The following is a 26089-nucleotide window of genomic DNA, read 5'->3' as shown; positions in this document are numbered from 1 at the left end:
GGTTTTGCTTCCTAAGAGCAAACGTGTGTTGTTGTTTGTTGTTGCTGGTGTTATTTTGTCTTCCAGTTCATGTTTTTCTAAAGAAGTTTCTAACTTTGAAAGTAAGGACTGGCTTTCGTAGATTGCAGGGTCATATAGATGAGGGAAGTGGCTTCCTCCATTGCTAGCACATAAACATACAGGCATGGAAGAGGAATTCTTTTAAAACTCCACTCATAAATCGTCTTGGGATGGAGAGACGGCAGTGGTTAAGAGCACATACTGTTCTTGCAGAGGACCCAAACTCTACTCCCAGCACCTGTATCAGACAGCTCACGACTGCCCATCACTCGAGCTCCAGGGGATCTAACATCCTTCTCTCCTCTGCTCTCGTATGCAGAAATGTACACATGCATAGTAAGTAAAACCACTTTTTAGAAACATCATCTTGTTCTGTACTGATAATAAGGTTTAAAAACTACTAACCTTTTTTTTTTCCTGTGAAAACAATGTCCAGAAAATTTCAAAGAGCATTCCATTTGGACTTTTAAATTTTTTTAAATTTATGTGCATGGGTCTCATACCTGCTTATACTGTGCTCTGCACCCTTGGAAATAGAGTTACAGATGGGTATGAGTCTCTATATGGATACTGGGAATCAAAGCTGGGTCCTCTGGAAGAACAGCTAGTGCTTTTAACTACTGAGCCACCTCTCCAGCTCCAGTTCTCTCTGTTCGTTGCTATTGCTTTGGTTCATTGCAGCAGGGTTTCTCTGTGCAGCTCTTATTCTCCTGGAACTCACTCTCTAAATCAGGCTGGAATTAAAGGGGACCTCTCTCTGCCTCCTGGGATTAAAAGTTTACACCACCATGCCCAGCTTTCTCTCTCTCTCTCTCTCTCTCTCTCTCTCTCTCTCTCTCTCTCTCTCATTTTTAAATCAGGCTTCTTTAGCTCTATCTTGCAATAATTTCATTTTGTAGATGTTCAGAGACTTACAGAAGTGTGAGTGGTGTTCTTTTCCTTTTTCTGATCTACTTCTGACCTAGGCCTCACAGTGAGACAGGCCAACTCATGCTGCACATGGCTGCCCTCCTGGGTTTCCTGATTCCCTAAAGTATCCCTCCATGTGCTCTGCGCTGCACAGCTGTGTATACATACCAACAAAGGAAGCCCTGAGACAAACGCTGTACGGTAGACGAGATTATTCTTTGATCTTCTTTCTGAAAAGTAACTGGTGGTGCGTCACTCAAATATATGAAACTGATGGGGAAGCCAAGTGTTTAAAGAGTGTCTCGGGGCTGGGGATTTAGCTCAGGGGGCTGGGGATTTAGCTCAGTGGTAGAGTGCTTACCTAGGAAGCGTAAGGCCCTGGATTCGGTCCCCAGCTCCAAAAAAAAAGGACCAAAAAAAAAAAAAGAGTGTCTCTAAGCTCTGACTCTTTTTCCTTCAGTGGCAGTCATGTGGACACATGTCACCTAGCTTATTACCAGGTCTCACTACGTACCTTGCCTGGCCTGGAACTCTCTGTGGACAGGGTTGGTCTCACACTCACAGTGCTACTGTGCTTAGTTGCTATTGGAAAAGGAGAAAAAACTAAGGAAAGGGGCAGGAGAAGCCACAGTGAGTGTTTCCAAGTGATTTTTACAACATTGTAAGCAGAGAGAATAAATACTCACTTATCTTCAGCTTTTGTTTTCGAAGAAAAAAATTTGCCAGAATAACACTAGGGTTTTTTAAAATTTCTTTTATAACAAATATTTTGTTCTATTTTACAATAGTCTTTAGTTTTTGTCTTTGCAAAGTGCAAATAACATGTGAGTCAAATTTACTGTACACATTCTATAGCAAAGAGATGGAGCCTGGCTTAACTGGCATTCAAAACATATATGCTTCTATATGAAGCTTTGTTAGCTTTTTGTTCTGATAATTTTTTAACATTGCTTAACTTCTTCATGTTCTTTCCCCTCTTAAGCTACAGAAATATTACGTAAAATCATGAAAAAGTTAGGTTGGGCAGTCTGCAAGTTTCTTTTGCTTTGTTTTATGGTTTGTTTGTTTGTTGAGGCAGAATTTCTTCGTGTATCCTTGGCTCCATGGAACTCACTCTGTAGACCAGGATGGCCTCTAATCCAAGGATCCTCCTGTCTCTGCTCCTAGCCCTCACCTCCCCTAAGGCTGGGACTATTAAAGGTGTGCACAGCCATGTCTGGCTGCAAGGCTTATTTTTAAGGTAGTATTTTCCTAACAAATTTAATATAAGGTTGTTATAAACAGATTGATTATTTAAAAGACAAATAGGTAAAAAATATTGCCATGTGTGATACGGAATAGATATGGGATATGACCACAATTCCTCATACTCTGGAGATTGAAGCCAAAAGATTAGAGTTCTAGGCAAGCTTGGACTATTTAGTGACACCCTGTCTCAAAAAGGAAGGAGGAGGAGTAAGGGGGCGAAGGAAGAAAAGAATGAAATAAGAACTTGTGAGGTTGTTAGGAAAGATAACCACTGTTGACATTTTGTTATATAAGTATCCAGTGAAGTCTGCTGTACAGACAGTGTTGCAATTTTAAGAAACAAAGTTAGAAGCCAAGCCTCACTGTTGTTACCTAAGTATCCAGTGAGACGATACCCAATGCAGTGCTTACTGGCCTGGAACTCACTATACAAACCTGAACGGCCTCTACCTCCTACTTGCAACAATCTTGCTGGCTCTGCCTTCCAAAGCCTAGGATTAACCAAACAGGCACACAGAACAGCTTTCTGCTAAGAGAGTATAATAGCTAACAGGTCAGTGGTTGGCAAAAAGTTTAAGTGCTGTATCTAAATACTTGACATACATTAACATAGTGGGCCATCACAATGAACATTTTATTTGGATTTGATCATTTGCTTTAATTTACATGGGAGGAAACTGAGGTGGAGAAAAGACAATGAACGTCAAGGTACATAGTAAATAGTCACTGTTGACTCAACCCCTCCTATTTTGATTCCACTATCACTTTGGGTAAGCATTTTAATGGTTATATACTATATAACAATAATATGCTAATTTCCCCCTCTTCCCAGTCAAAACTCAACATTTCTAGTGCTGGGGAGATGACTCAGTGGGTAAGAGCACTTGCCGTGCAAGCGTGAGGACCCGAGGTCAGATTCCCGGCCACCAAAAAGCCAGGTGTGCTGTTGCGCTAACTCCTTCACTGTGTGGGACAGAGGTAGGAGGACTGCTGGGACTTGCCAGCCAACCAGTCCAGCCAAAAGATGATGAGCTCCAAGTTCATGAGACGCTACCTTGAAGAAATAAGGTATGGCGTGATAGAGGAGGTAATCCAGTGTGCTTTGGCCTCTTTTGGGGTTTAGGTACACCCCTATCCCCAATCCCCAGTCCCCTGTACTGTTGAGAACCTTCAGGTATAGAAAATTATGGCTTTCTTCAAGTAATGTTGGGAATAGGTTATCCATTAGCAGAGAGAGAACAATCCCAGGGCAAGACAAACTAAAAACTTAAAAGATTGTATGTAAGATAACACCAAATGCCCCAAAGGTAAACACGGATAATTATTTTCAGATGTTTGAAGACTTCAGAGGCCAGAATGAGGCCTAGCAAGCAGAAATGAGATCATGTGTGGAATTTAGGGAAGAAGTTTCCAATAAGGTTCTTTTACTGAAAGCGGGGAAGTAGACTACTAGTCCAGAATTTTCCTAAGAAGATTTCTGTAGGTGGGAAGTGGACTAACTTGGTAGTTTATTTCAACTCCTAAAACTCTATCACTGTTTTAGGACATTGTATAGATATATCATTTAAATCGTCTCTGTAGCTTCTGTGTAGCAATTACAATATTCTATTTTTTTAGTTAAAGTGGGGCATTTTATTCTAGAAAATTTGACAGACATTTCAAAACCAAGCATTAATCCTCCAACTGTAGGTAAATTGCTAGACAATTTCTATTTTGCCCTTTGACTTACTCAGACAATCTAGAGTTTTGACATAGCCATTTTATAATAGTGAAATGTGGCTGACTAGGTCTCCCCAGTAGAGTAACTAAGCTGAAAGTATACTGAATGGAAGAAATACTTTACTATGATGTGGTAGCATTGATAAAGGAAGAGGCATCAAGTGCTTATCAGGAAGCACATACTAGCTTTCAGTTAAATGCACCCTGGTTAACTGTGGACCACATTTTGTACATTTATTATACAGGGAGCACTTTACAATTTGTGGAAAAAGGACAGTCTTTAAACAGGTGTTGTCTCCTTACTTAAATATATATTTGTGTACCCCCAAATTGACTCTCTCGTGGGTTCCTGGATTTTTGCTCTAGGTGAGATATTTCTATAGCCTCCTATACTAACAAGAAGATGAGTTACGAAGGCCTTGACTTGCTTATTGTCACAATGTTCTTTCATAGATAAAAGTCTGTACTTTTACAGTTGACCAGCAATGAGAGCAGCGCCCCCTATGGTGAGACATTATATTACCACACCATGTTACAGAGAATGGTTAGAATTTATTGCAGACATTGTGCAAGGTTTTTTTTTTTTTGTTTTGTTTTGTTTTAATATAAGGGGCTTAGCTACAGATTTTGGTATATTGGGGTTCTAGAAACCACCTTCTGTGGCTTCTACCTCGTGATGCTGCTCTTTACTGCTGTGTTTCCTCATTCAGGAACTGGACTTTAGTGACCAGGAAGTTAAATTGGTCATCGGCCTTGCTATTTGCAAAGGATAGAAATAAATAGTTTTCCTCTCTACCCTTAATAAGTTGTTTTTTTATTTTAAAATTTTTATTTGTTTGTTTGTGTGTGTGTGTGTGTGTGTGTGTGTGTGTGTGTGTGTCTGTGTGTGCACATGTGCGCATGTGGGTGTGTGTGCTCCCAGTCTAGGAAGCCAGAGGCATCAGATTCTCCTGGAGCTGGAGTCAGGTATGGGTGGTTGTGAGCTGCATGATGTGGGTCCTGGGAATAAAACTCAGTCCTCGGCAGAGCTACAGTCTCAGACACTAAGCCATGTCTCTAGCTGACTATTTACACCTTAACAGAACAAACACTGTTCGATACATTAAAGAGAAAGCAGGCAGATCTGTAATAAGAGTACAGTCTACTTAATCTTAGAAACATCTCGAATTGATCAGAATTTAATACTTTAAAGTATTTATGTAATGTGTGTGTGCACTCGCACACACACACATACACACACACATTAATTTGGGCCATAAGAAAGAAAGTCAAACCAGGTGGTGGCGGCAAACCCCTTTAGTCCCAGCACTCGGGCAGCATCCCCTGCAAAGTTCAAGGCCAGGTTGGCCTAGAGAATGAGTTCTAGGACAGCCAGGGCTATTGCACAGAAAAATTCTGTCTAGAAAAAGACAGAGACACACACACACACACACACACACACACACACACACAGAGAGAGAGAGAGAGAGGGAGAGAGAGAGAGAGAGAGAGAGAGAGAGAATATTAGCCTAATTAAATGAAGTAGTAAAAGAAGTTTAAAAAAATTATTTTTATCACAATTTACTATGTGGAATCGGAACTGCCCAACAAGATCCAGGTAACACCATATTCATGCATATTAAATGATGCCTGTGTCATTATGGATATGTGAAGTGCATGTATTACTTTAGCTTAGGTAAGTAGCTCCCAGCTGCCTGTAACTTGAGCTGCAGCAGATCAGATGTGTCTGGTCCTGGTAGGTACCTGCCCTCATGGATGTGGACCTATACAAAAAGAGCCACCGTTAAAAATGACTCATTTTAACATACTGAGCAGATTCGTTTCTCTTTCCAAACTCAGTGTCTTTTTCTATACTGTGTGACTAGTATTGGCACTAACCATGTAAAATTATGTTCTTTATTGACAACCTTGCTGTGAAAGAAAATACCCACTTATAATAGTAATAGTTTAATATCTAGCAAGAAATGCACCAGTACGGTAAACTATATCTGTGAGGCTAACTTCAGGACAGACAGACAGACACACGTAGAGGAGGAGGAGGAGGAGGGGCAGGGGCAGGGGCAGGGGCAGGGGCAGGGGCAGGGGCAGGAGCGGGAGCGGGAGCAGGAGCAGGAGCAGGAGCAGGAGGGAAATTGAAGAATGCACCAGATGACAGGAGACCTGGGAGCTTCTAGAATTGACATGGGGTGGTTCGCATGGCCATCTCACCCGTGGCTGAAAGCTCACAGATGTCTGCTTCAGCAGTTGCGTCTCTGCACTAACTCCTGCCGACTGAAGTAAGGGGCTTCTCTGCCCTGGCACAGTGATGCATAGTTCTGACTCCAGCACTCAGGAAAGAGGAGTTCTGTGAGTTCCAGGAAAGTGAGGGCTACATAGAGAGACCCCGTCTCAAAAACTGACGGAAGCAGCAGCAGCTTCTCTGTCCAAGGTTGAGAGCATCAGGAATGTGTGGATATAAATACAGAGTAATTATTCTTGGTTCGTTAGGGGAAGCAAGTAAAACTACTTTTCTATTCATCTCTCCCATGGAGAGAAGGTAAGAAAGCAAGTGACAGCAAGCGCTGGAGAGCTTGTGCAGCATTACTGTTGGTAGGAGGGTCAACTGGTCTGACGGCACTGTGGAAAGAAAGCTCATGAAAACAACACAACAAAACTAGTTAGAACAGTCACGTGACCCAGCTCTCCTCCTCCTGGGCGTATACTCACAAGACTCCCACCACAGAGACATTGTTGTGACCATGTGGTCTTAAGTCACACCTTCTGTATTTCACCATGAAACTTGATGCTAGTTGTGCGGTTTACACAAATGTCCTACTTAGCAAATTGTAGGCTACTCCCTTCTACTTTTAATTGCTATACCATGAGTAATCATATCATGAGGGTTACTAATTTGAGTATTTATTTTCTTTTATCACTTGATAGGATATAAAGCTTTTATGAGGCTCTTCACAAGCTGTACTATGTGAATTCATTTTCAGATAGTGAATTAGGCTTGCAGGCTGGAGAGGTGGCTTAGTGCTTAAGAGCACTGGCCGCTCTTTCAGAGGACCTGAGTAGAGTTCCCAGCACCCACTTGGTGGCTGAACACGATCCTGAACTCCAGTCCTTTGGTTTCCAACACCCTGTTCTGGCCAGGTATGTACAGACATGAATGCAAACAAAACACCCATATTTATAAAATAAATCTATTAAATTTAAAAACAAAACCCAAACAAAATAAACAAAGTTCTAAAAAGAAAGAGGTGTATCTGTCCTTTCTATTGAGAAACAGACAGACAGACAGACAGAGATTAGGCTTGCTTTCTTAAACTCTATCCTACTTGCTCAGTCTCTTTCCCTGTCCCTCTTCTTTCTGTTTCCTTCTATTAACTGCTAATTTTTGGTTGAGAGTAATTTGTGTCTCCTGTTGACTTTTGGTCTGTAATTTGTTGTATTTTGGTTTTGATCTGTGATTTTAATTCATTAATTGTAACTTCACTTTTCTGTGGTTTTAATTTGGATGACGTATTAGTAAACAATGCAATTAATTAGAAAATACTTTTTAACCTCTAGCAGGAGTTAGCTGGAGACTTTCTCCCATATCTTACAGCAAAGGAGATAAATATGTTTTGCTTTTAATAAGTAATATCAACAAAGTAGGTTAAAAATTAATGACAGTGTTTTTATAATCTACCTTCAGTGAAATGTTTATGTTTGTATTAAACTTGTTTTTATGAAATACTGTGTGTTGCAAAAAATAAGTACCTCAGTGAACCATGTTTTCTCCCCCTTCCCACTTCTGAATTATAAAGTACAACAAAACCATCAACCACTGTCTACATTGCTTCCCGCACTCGCTCCTTTTGTGTCTTTCTGAGATGGGGTTACTCACTGTGGTCCACCTGTCCCTTGGAACTCATTATGCAGGCCAGGCTGGCTTCAGAACTCCTAGACTTTGTCTCCTGAGTGTTGTGATTAGGGGCATGTATCACCACCCAGACTAAGCAATCAGCCCTCCTCCTCTTGTTAAGATTTATTTTTAATTATGTGCATGAGTGTGGATGCCTGTGGAGACCAGAGGTACTGGATCTCCTGGATAGAGTTACAGATGATTGTAGCCACCTGGTGCGCATGATGACATGGAACTCAGGTTCTCAGGAAGAACACAACTTGCCCTTAATCATCTCTCCAACCCCCTCAAACTTTTCAAGAAGAGTTTATTTATCTATATAAATATTATGTCTATACATGTATACCTGCATGTCAGTAACAGGGATCAAATTCCATTACAGATGGTTGGGAGCCACCATGTGGTTACTGGGATTTGAACTCAGGACTTCTGGAATAGCAACCAATGCTCTCAACTGCTGAGCCGTCTTTTCTCAACTGCTCCTCACCACACACTCACCTCATTTTTAAGGTCTTATCAGTTGAAGGATAAATTGCTGATTGAATCCTCCTGTTGCCAGTTATCCTAGTTTACAGTATCCTTTCTACCTAGCCAGGAAAAATATAATTTATTTCACAACTTTGAAAAATATTTTGTCTGTTAAAAACCAAAAAACAAAGAACCAAAATGATTTGAATTAGATAAAAAAGGTATGATTCTGGATCAAATGTTTCTGGATAACCTCTGGCTTATCAGTCCTCGTGAGCAACTTTCCAGCCCCTTCTTTAGTCCGTTTGGGTTTTTATAAGTGAGCAGTAACTGTCATGATGTTCAGGGGGGAGACACCCAGTCCCTCAGCATCCTGTGAGTGAGTACTTTAATCCCTCACAGTGTCTCGGGACACAGACTATCAAAGTCCACTTGCAAGACTCTCTCTAGTTGTTATGCCTTTCTTATGGTCTTCTCCCTGTGAACACTTCTGTCCCTTCCTTTCTCCTGAAGAAGACAACCTGAGCCCTCACTTGTTTATACTCACTCCTTTCTCACAGGTATACGCTTGCTTCCTGCTTCGTTCTTTCTCTTCTCTTGTGCATGCTATATATTATACTTCTATAATCAGGACATTTGTGCAAGGGCGTCCGCTCATGTGTGCATGTTTGTGTGGTGAGCATTCAGGCTCACGTTTCTTTTATTTTGTTTTGTGTTTCTCTTTGTGAGACTGTCCAGGAACTCATTCTGTAGACCAGGCTGGCCTTGAACTCACAGCGATCCACCTGCCCCTACCTTCTAAGTGCTGGGATTAAAGGCATGTATCACCACTGCCCAGCTCTTTTCTTTTTTGTTTAAAGATTTATTATTATTATTATTATTTCTATTATTAGTACTATTATTTTGTTCATATGGGTGTTTTGCCTTAATGTATGTCTGTGTACTGATGTGTGCCTGGTATTTGCCAACATTGGATTCCTCCAAACTGGAGTTACAGATGGTTTTGAGCTACCATATGGATGCTGGGATTCAAACTCAGGTCCTCTTGAAGAGTAGAGAGTGGGTTGCTGGATTATCTCTCCAGCCCCTGGATAATATAATTTCATTTTAGTTTGCAGTAAATAAATAAAACTAATGAGAGCTGCTAGCTAGGTGAAATTAATCCTGTTCTGTGTCTACCTGTTAAAGTACCTTTTGAAAGTCAAATTTTATTGAGACAATTTATATATAATAAAATGTATCCATTTTAGTATAACTTATTAAGATCTGATAATTCCAGATCTGGAATTAATAAGATCTATATGTCCCATGTGTATGCAGTGCCTGTGGAGACTGGAAGAGGGCACTGGGTCCCCTGTAACTTTAGTTAAAGAGTATGTGAGCCCCCAGTCCTCTGCAAGGTCTATGCATGCTCTAACCCCACTGACTCATCTCCTTTCATGTAATAGGCAAACGCTCTGTGTATGGGAAGGACGTTCCCAAGGCCAAAGGCAGCTTTTATTCTCTCTTCCTTTCTCTTTCCTTCTTTCCCAGCTTTTCTTTCTTTCTTAAACTGTGTAGATCCAGATATTCTAGATTTCGCTACACCAGATTGGCATCAAATTTAGAGTAATCCTTTTGCTTTTGCTTCTTGCTTGATTTCTGGGCTACAGATGTATACCATTGTGCACAGTTCAAAGTAAGCTGTTTTATAAAAGCATGAGACTGAGACAGAGACAGAGACAGAGACAGAGAGGGAGAGATAGAGAGAGAGAAAGAGAGAGAGAGAGAGAGAGAGAGAGAGAGAGAGAGAGAGAGAGAGAGAGAGAGAGAGAAGACACTGATAACAGAATAGAACCAGGGATATGGCTCAGTGATTAAAGTACTTGTTCTTTGCTCTGCAAGTGTGAGATTAGCATTCAGCCTGGAAGTTTGGTCTCAGAAGGCAGAACCAGCCTCCCTGAGCAAGCTGACTAGAAGAGTGTCTGCATAAGTGAGCACCGAACTGACTGAGAGACCCGGCCTCAGGAAGGAAACTAGGAGAGATCAGCCTGTAACTTCCACACATGCATCTAAGCCATATAAATACACATATGAAAAATGGGAGAACAAAGACTACAGTGTAATTAGTATTGTACAACGGGAATGTGTCAGAATTGCAGATGCTCCTCCTCCTCCAAAAGGGACGCCAGTCCCCACCTCCACCCCACCATTTAGATTAAAACTGGAGCACAAAGCTGCATTCCTAGCCCTTTGGGGTGTTGTTTGCTTGTTTGTTTGTGAGATTGGTCTGTTGCTCTTTAGTTTAGGTTGGGCTCTTCCTGCCTCTACTCCCTCACCGCTGAGACTTCACACTGACATCATCCGACCCTGATACCCTTTTAGTCTCTTTAATTTCAACCATTATGGTTATAATTTGTAGTTTGCAGATACACCCTGATGTTGTTACATCATTGGCCCAAACACCTGTCATGTTTACTGAGGGTTTGTTGTTAGTTGAAGTCTTTCCTGTCACATATAGAAGTCAGCGTCTCTAATATTTCAAAGACTCAAACAGCCATACGTGTCTACACAAGCATGAGTTGGAAGTGGCGATGGAAGGCTGGAATGGAGCTTAGAGAAGGCCAGCTAGTTGGCCGTGTTGTGTGACTAGGAAGTCACAACAGGATGTTGTTCTGTACATCTGTGACCTCCGCACTGGAGACTGAAGCAGAATTGTGGTTTCAGAGCCAAACTGGACTACACAGTGAGACACAGTCGTCCCCATATATTACTCAATTAAAAGCAGAAGGGTGAAAAAATAGTAGATTTAGGATGTTTCCAGATTTTAATAACTAAAGCTTCTGGTCCTGAAGTAATGGTTTGAAGGCACTGACTATTCTTCCAGAGGAGCCAGGGTCAACTCCCAGCGTCCATGTGCAAGCTCACAACTGTCTGTAACTCACGCATATATTGCACAGGCCTTGCAGGCAAAAGAAAGCTTCTATAAACATTTATGTGCCTCTTTTAAAAACTTTAATCACTCAAATAGCTGTTTGCTGGCAGTCACCTCAAGAATGTTAGACACATGAAATCTTATTGTATGGACTGTTAAAATTAGGGAGCTTGAAGTTGTATTAATGTTTCAAAATGTGAATACCTTTTGATTCTTTGACATTCTTTCATTCTTGTGAAATGCTTGCTCAAATATTTCTCCCATTTAAATTGTTTTTCACATCATTACTGTTTTGTTTCCTAGCTGTTTTGACCATAGGGCCTTGAGTAAGTGTGTGAGACTTAGCTAGACACACCAGTCTCCAGACTCCTCTATATAAGAAGCTCTATGTAATCTTAACCACGGGAATTAATTCTAGGATTTACTAATTGCTTAGTTGTTAATGTTTCAAGAGCTATTAACTGAATTATCTCACTTAAATCCATAACATATCTAGGAGGTTACATGAAACTATCAAACATTAGGTAAGATTCAAGAGATACAATCTTTTTTTTTTTTTTTTTTTTTTTTGAGGTCTTTGTGTAACTTTAATTCGTGTGGCTCAGTCTCTACTCTATTGGGCCTCTTTGAGCTCGTTGCTATAGACACCATGTGTGTTCAGTGGGGCCTGGGAACTGGGCGCTCACCATTCCTCTGCATGCAAGAGATACAATCTTAATATGACTTTAGGCTACAAATAACTACAATGTTCTATGGTAAGTATAACAATAAAATTACATATAATAAAAAATAATATCTCAAAGTAAGCTTTCTTTAGTTGGTGTGGAGCAGCTCTCATGCCTACCAGGCCGCACTATGTTATAGCCCTAAAATGAATTTTTCAATAGGCACTTATTAGACTAGAGCAGAGAAAGGGTACTGTTTTAGTTTGTGATTGAAAGAGCAAAATGCTAGAGAAGAAGTAACTTAGAAGAAAGGGTTATTTGGCTCACTGTTGTAGACGCTGAGAAACCAAGAGCATAGTTCTGCTCTGCCATCTGCTTAGTGGTCACCGTGGTTACATCAAAAGCTGGCAGAAGACATCACATGGTGAGACACAGCAACTTTGTCCAGGAGAGCTGGCTTCTGTATGACATGGCCCCTCTCCTGATACTCACAAATTAACAAGTAGAGGTCTATAAAGGCAGCACTTACATGGGTCAGTCATTTTCCTGATATATTAGCATGTGATTTGGGGAATCATCTCCATACCACCACTCGAGAGAGGGTTTCTTTGTGTAGCCCTGGTCGTCCTGGAACTCACCATGTAGACTAGGTCGGCCTCCAATTTTTAGGCAAGCTCTATACACTGAAAATGTATTTCCAGCCTACCTCGTGCATTTCTACTTTAACATTCATTTCTTGTTCCTAATCCTTAGCAACCACTAATCTGTCAATCAATCTATGGCAGTTTTGCCACTTCAACAGTGTTGTACAAGCTGAGTGGTGGCACACACCTTTGACCTCAGCACCAGGAAGCAGAAGCAGGCAGGTCTATGTGAGTTTGAGGCCAGTCTGGTCTGCAGAGTTAGTTCCAGGACAGCCAGAGTTACACAGAGAAACCCCGTCTTGAAAAACCAAGAGGAAGAAAAGAATGTTGTACAAATGAAGTTATGTAGTATGTACTTTTATAACTAGGTCAATCAGTTCTCAACCAGGACAGTAGTGCTCCTTAAGGAGGAAGAGGAGGAGGAGCAGGACAAGGAGGGGCTCCTCAGTTAGCACAGTTCTAGGACTGCCTTTGCTTCTGGCACCCCGTAAGCTTGGGACAGTGGTTGGTGGTAGTTCCTGGAGCTACACTGACTTCAGAAACTCAACAAAAGCTGTTTTGTGATTACAATTATCACAGTGTTATTACAGAGGAAGGCATCGCATCAAAGCTCATCTAAGGAGGAGGTGGGGCGGACTGAAGTTCCATACATAAAGGTTCAAACTTTCTGGATGGATTCCGGTCTGAGCTCTGAGATATGACAACACATATGGAAGACTCCTCATAAGCCTCAATGCTGTAGCACATAACTCGTTAGTTACTTATTTACCTACTTGGCCTCAGCATTAAGATCGATAGATCCTAGGTAACCCAAATCCTTCCATCTAAATCACATAGTTTTGATGGCCAACTCTACCTCAGAATCCAAGATTTCTAACTCCTGATCTGAAGAGAGGCCCTCCTTTTAAGTAAAACATAAATTACTCCTGGAAATCAAGGACAGAGCCAAATTGATTGTATTGAGACATTCTACTGTAACCATGCTGTTTGAGAACCCTGATGTTTCTCCTCTACCTTCCAATTGCTTATATTATAGCCCTACGTACACAACAAAGCCAGATCTCTTACACACATTGTGTGACTCACAATCTCATTTAAGGGTTGAAAATGTATAGCCTTTGACAAGTTGATTCACCTCATCCACTCACTCTTTTACCACATATCTTGCATTGAATGTGGTATGTGTTGCTCCAAGTGCATAGAACACAGTTTTCCAAAGAGCTTTCTTTCCTGATGTAAGTTTTAAGCTTTCCCCTTTGGTTCTGTAGTTCTCCTCTAGCCAAATTTCCGACTAATAAAGAACAAAGTTTCCTCAGTTGAGTTGCACTGCAGCCTTCCTACTTCTAGTTTGTGCTCCTACTGCAGTGATGGGTACCATGTCCAGAAGCAGCTTGGGAAGGGAAAGGGTTATTTGGCCTCCACTTCTACTTCACTGTTTGTCATCAAAGGAAGTCAGGACAGGAACTCAAACAGCTCAGGAGCCTGGAGGCAGGAGCTGTGCAAAGTCCATGGAGAGGTGCTGCTTACTGGCTTGATTTTCAGAACCTGCATATCTTGTTCTCTTATAGAACCAGGACCACCAGCCCAGGGATGGCACCACCCACAATGGGCTGGGCCTTCCCCCATCAATCACTCATTAAGAAAATGCCTTACAGCTATGGTTTTCAACCTTCCTAATGCTGCGACCCTTTAATACAATTCCTCATGTTGTGGTGACCCCAAACCGTAAAATTATTTCATTGCCACTTCATAACTGTAGTTTTCTACCATTATGAATCATAATATAAATATCTTATAATCAGACTATCTAATATGTGGTCCCCAAGGGGGTTGAAGCCCACAGAGTGAGAACTGCTGCTCAGAGGCTTGCGTATAGCCCAATTTTATGGATGCATTTTTTCAATTGAAGTTCCCTCCTCTCAGACAACTACAACTTGTGTCAGGTTGACATAAAAATAGCTAGTACACCACTAAATGAAATGAATGCATTCAGTAACCTCTTATAATAAGTTTTCAAAACTTTTTGGACTATTATTAATATTTACTTCTGAACATATTCAATAAATGCTTGTGAACATGTAGAAAAGGTCATGAGAGAGATGGCAGGATTGCATCAGGGACTGGGGTGATGGATCAGGAGGTTAGAGCCTTCGGTGTCTAAGTAGGAGAGCTGAGTTCCTATCCTCAGCACGCACATTGTCTCCTTATAGCTTAGTGTGACCATTACCTGTAACCCCAACAGAAACAAGCTTGGTGGGGCTTACTGGCTGTCAGCTTTGCTTAAAATGATGAGCTAACGTTCTATTTTAAGGTAGTAAAGGGCGAGAATGATAGAGGACAGACAGCAGACATCTCCCTCTAACCTCTACAGATACACGCGTGCACACATAAAAGATACCACCGATGTCTGACAAAACACCCATCCATTTTGTTCATAAAGAATGCTAGTTACTGTCTTATGAGAGGACAACTCATACTTAAAAATCACTGCCTTACCCAGGCAAGCCATGGAGGATAATGACGATGACCCATCAAGGAAAGGAGATCATCCAAGCTCTCACGAGGTGGAGGCAGGCAAATCTCTGAGTTCAAGGTTAGCTTGGTCTACAGAGGCAATACAGAAAAACCCTTTCTTGAGAAACCACTATCAGGCTGGCCTTGAACTCCCTGGGATCCACCTGCTTCTGCTCTAGGGTGCTGGGATTAAAGGTGTATACCACTACACCCAATTTACTTATTCTTTTTTTTTATATATATGTTTGTGTGAGTACCTGTAGGGTTACAGGTTCTGCATCTGCTTCGCCTTGGGGCTCTGCTTCTGGGGTAACTGCACTGTTGCCAGGCGGGTTGGCCATAGGGCAGCCCTAGGATTGCACTCCGGGGATGGAGAAGCACAAGTCTTATGCGGGAGACAGCCAGAGCTGGCTGGGGGATCCCTGGGTCTGTGAAGAGGCCGGGGCCATCTGGTTCTCATGCTCTTGGACATGGAAGCTGTGGAAGAGCTGAGAATGGAGTGGAGGCCCGAAGGCTGGCTCTAACCCTGGGCTGGGGGAGGAAAAGGGAGCTCTGGCTGGTCCTGCAGGGAGAGTCCTTGGCTTGAGCTTGACTTGGTGGCAGCCATGACTAGGAACACAGAAAGGCCTTCTATGGGAAATTCATGGCTCCCTATGGCAGATCGCAATGAAAAGAGGCAGTTCATGGTTTAAAAGCATTTATTGTCATGGCAGAAAGTGGACGAGGAAAACTGTACCCCCTTTCTCAGGGTGGGCCTGAGATTAAATACCTTTTGCAGGAAGAAGTGTCTGGGAAGGAAAGTTTATTGGCTAAGCCCTCCAAGCCTTTAGGTATCTCATTAAAATGGAGATCTGTCTTGAGCCTACTGACCACATCCTCTACACATGGAGGGGCTTGGGGCGTTGCCCTTATGTGATTGATAGCCACAAATCTATGGGGGCCTGCAGCTAGTGACAGGGACCTGATGCCAGGGAATCAAGGCAAAGCGCCTACCATCCTTGCAGGGTTTCCGGGACTTCATGCCTTAGCTCAACCAGGGACAAAGCTACCTTTCACGGTCCCACAAATTATGTATGTGTATGGTTTGTGGGAGGTGCCCATGGAAGACTAAAGAGGCTGTTGGGTATTGGATTTTCTGGAACTGGAGTTGCAGACAATTGTGAGCCATGAGTTTACTGGTAACCAAACCCAGGACCTCTACAAGAACACCAAGCACTTTTTTTTGTTTGTTTGTTTTTGTTTTTTAAGGCAGGGTCACTCTGTGTAGCCCTTGCTATCCTAGAACTTGATCTATAGACCTCAAACTCCAAGATCCTTCTGCCTCTCAGCCTCCTGAGTTCTGGGATTAAAGGCCTACACCACTCTCACATGGGTACAATGTGGACTCGGCCTCAGGGCATTATTATTATACAGAGAGTAACTTCTTGTGTTAAGGAAAGGTTAATGAAGTCAGAATTTTTTAATTTATTGTTTTCAGCAAGTAATGAACTTGACAAGGTCTTGTGATTTGATTATTGATTATTGATTTGTCTTATTTGATTTGTTATACATATTCTTCATTGGACACATGTACAAAGGATAGAAACTATATGAGATACCAATGGTAACATATAGGGTGAGATACATATTGTTTTATATTTGCATAGCTTTCTTGTCAATGAAAAATTGTAGGATTTTGGTATTGCAGAAGCTATATATACTGCTTTCTCAGCCTATTCTCTTCTCTTCCTCCTTCTTTTGCTCCTTCGTGCCTGCCTGCCTACCTCCCCTCCTTCTTCTATCCTTACAAGTCCTTCGCCTCAGTCTCTAAGAATCGGCCTTACTGTGCATCATCTGCAAGGCCGGAACTTACTACGTAGGCCAGGCTGGCTACAAACCTCCCTTTCGTGCCTTCACCTCCATGTGCTGAGGTTATAGCAGTGCCAGCATCCTCGCTTCCTATCGTTCTGAAATAGTTTACTGATCTTCGATTTCCTCTGCATAAGATCGAGACATATTTATCATAGCACATATCACTTGGTTTAACATTGTTTATTATTCTTCTATATGTGCCTAACTTTCTGGCCATGATGAACAATTTGTTATTTTAGAATATAACTTAAAGTTTAATTATGCTGTCATTTCATGAGTACACAAAAGTCAAGTATCAGGCCAGCCTTAGCAGCCCCCTTTCACTAGTATCATTTTATAGTCTTGTTCAGTCAGACTTTTAAATTTCTCAGTTGCTTAAAATGTATACTCAAGTTTGACTTGCTCATATCAGTAGATAGTGTCCATCCACTCAATGCATTTGGTGGACAACTTTAAAAATTTCTCTTATTTCTTTTAACTTTTATCCTTCATATATTTCTCTTCCAAATTCCAGAATGTACTGATTCCTCTCAATTTTACCAGTGCATTTGTCATGTTCTTTCCCCTTGATTTTTCTTTCCTAAAGTTGGGCAAAACATTAGTGTCTTTTATAAACACAACATTTAAGATGACTTGCTTGAACTGTCACATTGATAATTAAAATAAAAACACTACTTCAAAGAGCATTACCATATTACTGTAAACTCAACGTTCTAACCCTAGCGAGAAACAAAAGTCATTGTTAGTTACTAGGAAACCGGGATACTTCGATCACAGGATGCAAACTTAGTATTTGAACTTATCAATATGACAGTTCACAGGCATGAAGAGAGGGAAGTGAAGTGATTGCTCTAGATAAAAACTGAAAATAAATCAACACAAAACGTAGGAAAATATTTGACATAAGTCTAATTTTTTTCCTTGTTTAAAAGCAATCTTAGCTGGGTATGGGAGTGTGGCACATACCTATAATTCCAGGTCTGATGATGTCTTGGGCCCTAGGTAAGGCCAGCCTTGACTAAAAACGAAGGTGAAGATGTCAGCTTACTGTCAACAACTAAAATATCTTACATTTTGCTAACAAGTTATTATGGAATATTTGTTCTATATATTTACCTTTTGTGGCTGGAGAAATTAATTTATTTGTTCTGTCTTTCATAATTTCGCTGGGGATTGAGCCAAGTACATGAAGTAGAGTAAGCAAGGACCATGCCACAGACCTACAGAAAAGCTGCAGTGTGTTCTCCAAGCTTCACCTTGTCCCAGGGAGTGAAAGTCGCAGATCCCATGTCCATATCCCCACATGACATTTTCCTACATGACCCCAGTGTAGCAAATGGGCAGTCAGTACAACAAAAGCTTCGAGGGAGGGAAACAGACTAAAATTAAAGTCCTGGATTCCAGTAGTAGAAAACTGCTTGATCACACAGTATTCTACTGATAAGATTGATTGTTAAGCAGTTATAATGTTTCAGTAAGGTACTGGAAACTGCTGAGAAGCTTGTCAGAAAAGTTAGATGGTTTGGGAATTGTCCATAATCTGTGACAAGAGCACTAAGGGGAATAGGGGAGGAAAGACAACAGCAGGGCTTCCACTGTGTGTGTGTCTGCGCACACACAGAGTTGCTCATGCCAGTTAGGGTTTGAGCCGTGTCCCCAGGGTCAACCCAGACTACTCTTTGTTTCAGGGTCTAGCTCTAGTCTCCAGATCTTAGTGCTCACCATTTGAAACTCAGCATGAAAAGAATTCCATACTTTCTCTACTAGGTCTCCCATTTCTTTTACCTTCTCTGCTGCTAAACCTTGGTCCAGGAAGCAGCTTCTGACTCTTCTTACAGCTCAACCATACTCCATCCTTACCTAATGGTCTCTGCATCTTTGCAAGGGCAGAAGAAAGAGCTTAAAAAATCTACCGTAGCTTTATTATCACTAACCTGATATTTTGAGAAAACGGCTCACTTTTATTTGTATGTAAGTTGATTCCTAAAATTACTATGATTGAATTATATCCCACACAGCATAGCTAAAAGCCCGGTCTCTTTAAAGATTATCTTGTTTTCTATTCTATGTCCCCCTATTTAGTAGCAATTAGATCTTTATTTTTTTATTTGGTGTGTATGAGTATATTACCTGCATGTATGTGTGTGTATACTGTATACATTCCTAGTGCCCAGAGGCCAGAAGTGGACATCAGTCTTGGAACTGGAACTACAGGCTATTGTGAACTGCTGGAAACTAAGTCAGGGTCCTTTGGAAGAGTGGCCAGTGAATGCTAGTACTCTTAAGTGCTGAGTCATCTCTCTAGCTCCCCTCAGTGGGACCCTTCTTTCACGCAAGTGTCCTTATCTATAAAGTAATAATTAGCAGCAGTCCAGAGTCTAATCAGATCAGTCTTAAGTGTCAACTGGGTCGATACATGTGAGCTATTAGGAATTGGGAGAATAGTCCTTGATGCCAAACAGTAAGTGTCTTAGCTTATAGCAACATTTTAGTAGTTGTTTGTCTTATGTCCCTCTGTCCTTCTGTAACTACAGCAGTGTCTATCCTTGTCAGTTTGCCACCCTCCATCTCTTTGTTAATGTTATTACTGATTTTTCCTTCTGGATTAAATGAGTTAATATCCACAAATACTTAAAGCAGTGCCTGGCACTAACTAATTGATTACTAAGTGAGACCGAGAGTCCTCTGCCTGACTCCTTACTGTGCTGTCCAGATTGATCCCTCCAGTACTGTTCGGAGAATCCCATTTCTCTTGTAACCTTCAGTTTTCCCAAAAGGAACAATGATAAAACGTCGTTCTCATACCAGTATCAGATGACGTTCAGGGAACAGCTATAAAGGAGGCGTTAATAAAAGATAACATCTGGGCAGTGGTGGTACACACACCTTTGAGTCCAACACTTGGTAAGCAGAAGCAGGCGGGTCTCTGCGTTTGAAGCCAGCAGCCTGAGCCACAGAGCGAGTTCCAAGACAGCCAGGGCTGCCCAGAGAAACCTGCCTTGAAAAAATAAAACAAAACAACAAAATATAAATGTGGCTTTTGAAATAGTGAAGTTTTAACTATTTAAAGATATTGCTTACTAAAATAGTCTCATATATATGTGTATGTGTGTGTATATTTATATTAGCAATGATCAAATTCAAGAGTCAGGTGTGGTGGCACATGCCTCTAATCTCAGACACTTTAAGGCAGAGGCAGGTGGATTTTTGTTAGTTCCAGGACAGCAGAAGCTGACCCTGTCTCAAACAGACAAAGAAACAAAGAAACAAACAAAAAACCAAATTAAGGTGAATTTATTTATTTTCTACATGACATAAATTTAAATTTCATCTGTCATAGGTTTAAAACAAAGCATGAAGGGTAAAGGCCAAAGAGGTTGAGATTTTGCTGGAAAATCACTGTGTTCATGGAGATAATAAAAACAGTTTGATTTCTCAATTCAAAAAAGTAACAGTTGTTTGGTTCTTGCTGCCTTTAGCTGTGGAAAGAGACTTAATTCTGAACTAGTCACTTGTTAAGTGGTCATTTGCATGACCTGCTCTTTAACCCTTTGTTCATTGGCAGGTACTTTTAGTTCAAATGTTATATTATAATTTTGTGAAGAAACTTATTTTCCTCTGTAAAAACTTCACCGGATTTAAAAAAAAATACTCAGCCACATACAGCCATTTCTCCACTGTTTTAGTTCCCAGACGATTTTTTAAAAACCCACACTTTCATTGGGTACTTTAAAAGCCCGAGTGTAGGAAGTGGCAGGTTGAGAGTTAACGCCTTCGGAGGAAAGACCAGTCCACTGGGGGTTAAACTGCAGAGTCTAATGGAATAATAACTGGTAGCACCATCTGCTGGCCTACTTCCGCAGAAGGAGTCAGTATTTTTAACGACATCTCTAATATTCATGCTGATGCGTTTTGATGCTTTGTGCATTCGTTTCTTTCTGTGCTTTGTTGGCTATCTGCTTACAGCTACTGAGGAAACAGCTTGTAGGAGGGCTTGCAGCCCTTATCATAGCTAAAGAGGATGAACAGCAGACATAAACTTGCCAAGGCAGGAATGTGTTGATAAATCAAAATGTGTGTTTGTGGACGGCTGTGCATCTCTGGGTTGCAGCTTGCTAAATAGGCCATTTAGGAGTCTTCTTTCAAAGCTTTTTCCTTGAGCACTGCCTGAGGTGGCGAAAAAGCAGAGGGCAAGCCTTTGTCTGACGCCAAAAATGTCTTCAGTGAAGAGGCCAAGAGGAAGGGTAAGTGAAGCCTGAATGAGTGGGAGGAGGAGGGGTTCTTTGGGCTAAAAGGCTAATGGGATTGAATAACCCTCCTCGTTACTGGCTGCTGCTGCAGGAGTCGCACGCATCGCCATCTTGAGCCTGGTGCTGTTTTCTCAGCCGGGGCTGTTTGTTGTCGTCTGTAGGCCTTAAGGTGGCATTTTAGAGACCCTGTCTAAGCCTTGCTTCGGTCCCCAGCGCTGTGACACTGCTCTGACACCTTGATGAGGCAGGTATAGAAAAGACACCCAGTAGAGCACACTGGAGTCGGCATGAAAATGTGCTTGGAAATGCCTGGGTTTCTTCTGTGCTGTAGCCCCAGGCGTGTTTACGGGTAAGGACACAACAAACCGGGCTAAGCCTAGGTGGGTGAATGCCTGTCTGCAGAGGAAATTCTTTAAAAATGCTCTTAGTCTGTTTCCTGTGAGATTGCTAAAATATTGATAATTGTAATATAAAACCGTAAAACTTGTTTCTTTCTAAAATAGCTTGAGTGAAATTATAATAAAGACAAAAATCCATGTTTAACTCTTTCATGGGAAAGCTAAAACTTTCTTTGATTTTGGGTATGAGGAGGCCGGTTTCCTAAGTAGCTAGCGATGCTGCTGTGTTAGAGCAATTCCTGTTCTCTTCCTCATCTTAAGACAGGATTTTCTTTTTCTAAGTTACAATAGCTATCTTTTAATTTAATTATAGTTTAGAGGTTTGGAGGAAAGATGAAAGAAAAGATGTTCATCCTAAATGTAAATAATAGTTATAGGACAAAATCTGCAATAGCTGTACTTCTGTGGTAAAATCTGAAACCTAAGAATGCATTCGGAACATTCGGAACATCAACCAATCTGTCTCTCACTAACCTTTATTTGCAAGTGAGTAACTGAGTGCACTCTGTCCTAACTTCCAGATGAACAGTGCCTCACTTCACCTTTGTTTGCAGCACTCACATAATGGCTTATGCCATTTTACTGCTGCTTAATTTAAAATTCCAGCTATTATGTCAGTTTTTAAAAATATACTTTGGTATATTCTATTTATAATGTTCCTTTTCTCCAGCCTCCATCTTCCAAGAAGAGTGATGGCTCTGGGACATACAGTAGGCTGCAGAATACCCAGGTGAGGGTCATGTCTGAGAAGAAGCCAAGAAAGAAGGCAGAATCGGAAAGCAAGCAAGAAAAGGCTAATCGTATAATATCGGAGGCCATAGCCAGAGCCAAGGAGCGAGGGGAGCGCAATATTCCACGAGTGATGAGCCCTGAGAACTTCCCTAGCTCTTCAGTCGATGGGAAGGAAGAAAAGAGAGCGCAGAGGGTGAAGTCTAAGCCAAAAGACAGAGACAACAGAAAACCAAAAGCGTGTTCGAAGTTGAAAGAGAAGACAAAAATTGGGTAAGTTGATTATTAATTAAACGTAATGTTTTCTGGTTCCTGCTGAGGTCCAACTGTCTTCTGCTGTTGGTTGGAGTGTGGACCCCATGAGGAGACTTGTACATTGCTGTCTGCCGTGTTCATTTTATTTCCATTTTCAGTGAATTATGTAATATTGTATGGTCCCCAAATAGTACTTTTCTCTTAACATAGTGTTTTGTGTGTTTATATTAATAAAACAGAATATGCATGGGAGAGGACTAAAATATCCATATTTTTGTGACAGTTCCGTAGTCACTTTCCTTAAAGATACATTTGAGATTTTTCCAATATTTCTTTACTTCGCAGTAGCATTGTAACTCACATGGGATCTAGCAGTTTAAAACATGATACAGTGTCTTTTCTCAGAAGACCCAACTGCTCAAAACTCTGACCTGTTGGTAGGGAATTAAAATAGGCATTCGCAGATTTACTTCTGTAATGAAGGCGCCAGGTGGTAATGCTTTGGGAGAACCCTAAGAGCAAAGAAGTGCTCGCCTGCCCTTTTTTCTGTTGAATCTTATTATTAGACTTTTTGTAGTGCTAGGGATCAAAATCCTAGACTTGGTGATTTGTCATAAGTTTTACAACCAAGGCCTTATACATGCTGGACAAGCACCCTCAGTGCCAGAGCCAATTCTGTGTATTTTAATTTGACCGCATGTTTTCACAATGTAACTTATGCAGTTTTATATGGAAAGCTAAACGTAATGTAAGGCTGTCAGCTCTCACACTTGTTCTCACAGGACTAGTCATTGTTGGAAGCTTTCTGTAGAATTTACGTAAGCTAACGTGAGATCTTTGTTGTTCACACACACAGAAGAGTGAGCGGCCCTCTGACAGGAGACTTTGCTCACGTCATCACTGTATAGTTACCAGCACATCAAACTCTTTATTTTCATTCCAATGTAGTCAAACGAACGCAGTCTGTCCGGATCAACATCAATAAATAATTATTATTGGTAGTATTTGCAGACAAAGTAGAGTTCAAAGTTAAATTTCCACTCCCTTGTTTTTCTTTTTAAAAATATTGTGTTTATGTCAACCATCTTCACAGCTAGCATAGATGTGCTGATATTCTTTTTTAGATTTATTCATTTATTTTCTGTGTATGCTAAGAGTATGCATGTACAGTCAGTTGTGAGCCTCCATGCAGGCTCTGGGAACAGAGCCCAGGTCCTCTGTAAGAGAAGTGGATCATCTCTCCTCCCGTATTCATCCAGTTTTTTCATTTGTTTTTAATGAAAGTACATGATTTTCCAAAACTATATCTATTTTTCACTTAGGAAACCTATATTTCACATTAGTAGAAGTTAATATTGTTAAAATTTTCTAATTTTAACTTGTTCAGAGATATGGGCAGAGAAATGTTTTTAGAAGGACCATACTTTGAAGACAGTGACATTGAAATTGGTAGAGAAGCTTGAAAAGCTATGATAACTCTATTTGCTCTAAGTCTGAGGATGAAAGAGACCCAGGCCCCTAGAGACCAGTAAGACCAGACCTAAATCTGACGGAAGAGAAAACCTGTGAGCACTGAAGTAAAGATGGAGATAATTAAGTCAAAGAGAAACACGGAACTTAAACTGAGAGGTGGAATTGTTAGACATTGTTAGCGGCATTGCCCAGGCTGTCTGGGAGGAGAGCAGGTGGTTTCGTGTTGATACTGTCAGCTCTCACCTTTATTGGTTTCCGAGACCGTCCTGGAACACATTACGTAGAGCAAGCTGGCCTCAAACTTACTGCACCCTTTCTGCCTCGGCCTCCTCTGCTCTAGCATCACAGGAAAGTGCCACCTTGTCTGGATTTAACTCACTCTCTGAGAATTGTATGGTAGTTTAAAAAAAAGTAAGTAGATTATTTAAAATAAAGTTAATAGTATATCACCAATTGCTTTAATACCCTTCCTTCCTTCCTTCCTTCCTTCCTTCCTTCCTTCCTTCCTTCTTTCTTTCTTTCTTTCTTTCTTTCTTTCTTTCTTTCTTTCTTTCTTTCTCTCCCCTGCCCCTCAAATATGCCAATCTCTAGTGAGCAGAAAGAATTTGGAGGCAATTGTACTGAAAAGTATTGGTTTTTTGGTTTTGTTTTGTGTTTTGCTTTACTTTCTCTCTTGGTTAAATACATGTCAAGATAGTAAGTAGTTGCTACAAGGAAAAAACTTGAGTGTATGGGCTTTGCTAGACATAACCCAAGGCTCTATAATATGTCTCACAAAAGCGTGCACGTGTGTGTGTGTGTGTGTGTGTGTGTGTGTGTGTGTGTGCGCGCGCGGATGCACATGTGACTTATGGGCACAGTTCTCTCTTCTCACTGTACGGATCCTAGAGTTCAAATTCAGTCATTAATTAGTACTTGGCTTGGTGGCAAGCAACTTTACCCACTGGACCATCTGACCACTGTGGACTAAAATACCGTAATGTGGAATGCAGAGTTCCTCTGTTAACCAATGAAAACCTTTCTTTATTATATCTTCCAATAAGGCAGTGTGCTTTATCGTTTTGAACTTGCTGAATTCTTTACACAGTTATTCACTGCAGGGCTGGAGGCAAGCCCCTCCTTAGCACACTAGCCAAGCATTCTCCCACTGAACTGTACCCCAGATCCTAGTTTTGTTGGTGTGGTTAGGGCTTTTTGGTGGTTTTTGAAGAGGTGACTTTTTGTTTTCTTGAGACAAGGTCTCACTGTGAAGCCCTGGCTGACCTGGAACCCACGGAAATCAGCCTCCTTCCATGTCTCAAGTGCTGGTATTGGAGGGGTGGTTGCACTGTGCCCAGCTCCCAGCTCTTGTTTTTCATTGTTATGTGAGGAGTCATCTAAGTAAGGATCAGTTTGTGTTATTTTAAGTAGCATTTTATGATATGTGAGCATTTCCTTTAAAAAAAAAAGTCGGATTTCCTGTGAATTTTAGAATTGTTCTTAGTACCAGATTATTGACACCAATGATTCTGAGGACGCTACATACTTAATCCCTCCCCTTCCCCTTCCCACTCCCACAGTGTTAAGTATGCATTTTAAAAGCGTAATTGGAGGCTAGACAGATGACTCAGTGGTGGGCTCGAGCGCTGCTAAGATGTAGGTGCAGTTTCCGCAGCACCCACATCAGGAGCTCACAGAGGACCGGCTGTGACCGGCTCCAGAGGACCGAATGCCTTCTCCTGGCCTCCGTACACACAGCACTCATGTGCATGGACATACACATGTAATTTAAAAACAAAATAAATCTTAGAAAATTAAGAAGTACATTTATAAACTATAATTTATTGATGACATCCAGTCATAATTGATATTTATTTAATGCATAGATGTGATTTGATATAAACCAGGAATATTACTCTGAAGAAAAAGCATTGTTTTAGTATGTTTGAAACTTTTTCTTTTATAGCTTGATGTGGTTTGCATGTGTGTGTTGTATATGTTTGCATAGGTGTGTGAGGGAGCATGTGTCTACACATGATGTGGACATGGAGGCCAGAGGTCGCTGTCAGGTGACCTCCTGAACCACACTCTGCCCTATTTTTTGAGACAAGGTTCTCATTGCAC

General features: G+C 41.2%; 1 protein-coding gene across 15 annotated transcripts in view; it reads left to right on the top strand.

Moving 5' to 3' along the window:
- The window catches only part of Chd9 (chromodomain helicase DNA binding protein 9), a 223711-nt gene that overhangs the window by 100960 nt on the left and 96662 nt on the right, over positions 1 to 26089 (top strand). For 9 of the 15 annotated variants that reach the window (XM_087596599.1, XM_087596608.1, XM_087596600.1 and 6 more), the window contains one exon: positions 22200 to 22531. In XM_087596599.1, coding sequence (XP_087452725.1) covers positions 22200 to 22531 — 332 coding nt within the window. Of the gene's footprint in view, positions 1 to 20742; positions 21481 to 22199; positions 22532 to 26089 lie in introns of those variants that run through there. The other 6 variants (XM_087596605.1, XM_087596606.1, XM_087596604.1 and 3 more) reach the window with 3 other exon arrangements.

The sequence above is a fragment of the Rattus norvegicus genome, chromosome 19, assembly GCF_021556685.1.
Source record: "Rattus norvegicus strain SHRSP/BbbUtx chromosome 19, alternate assembly SHRSP_T2T, whole genome shotgun sequence".
NCBI classification, from domain to species: domain Eukaryota; kingdom Metazoa; phylum Chordata; class Mammalia; order Rodentia; family Muridae; genus Rattus; species Rattus norvegicus.
Note: the sequence above shows the minus strand (reverse complement) of the source record. Positions and strands in the feature narration are given on the sequence as shown.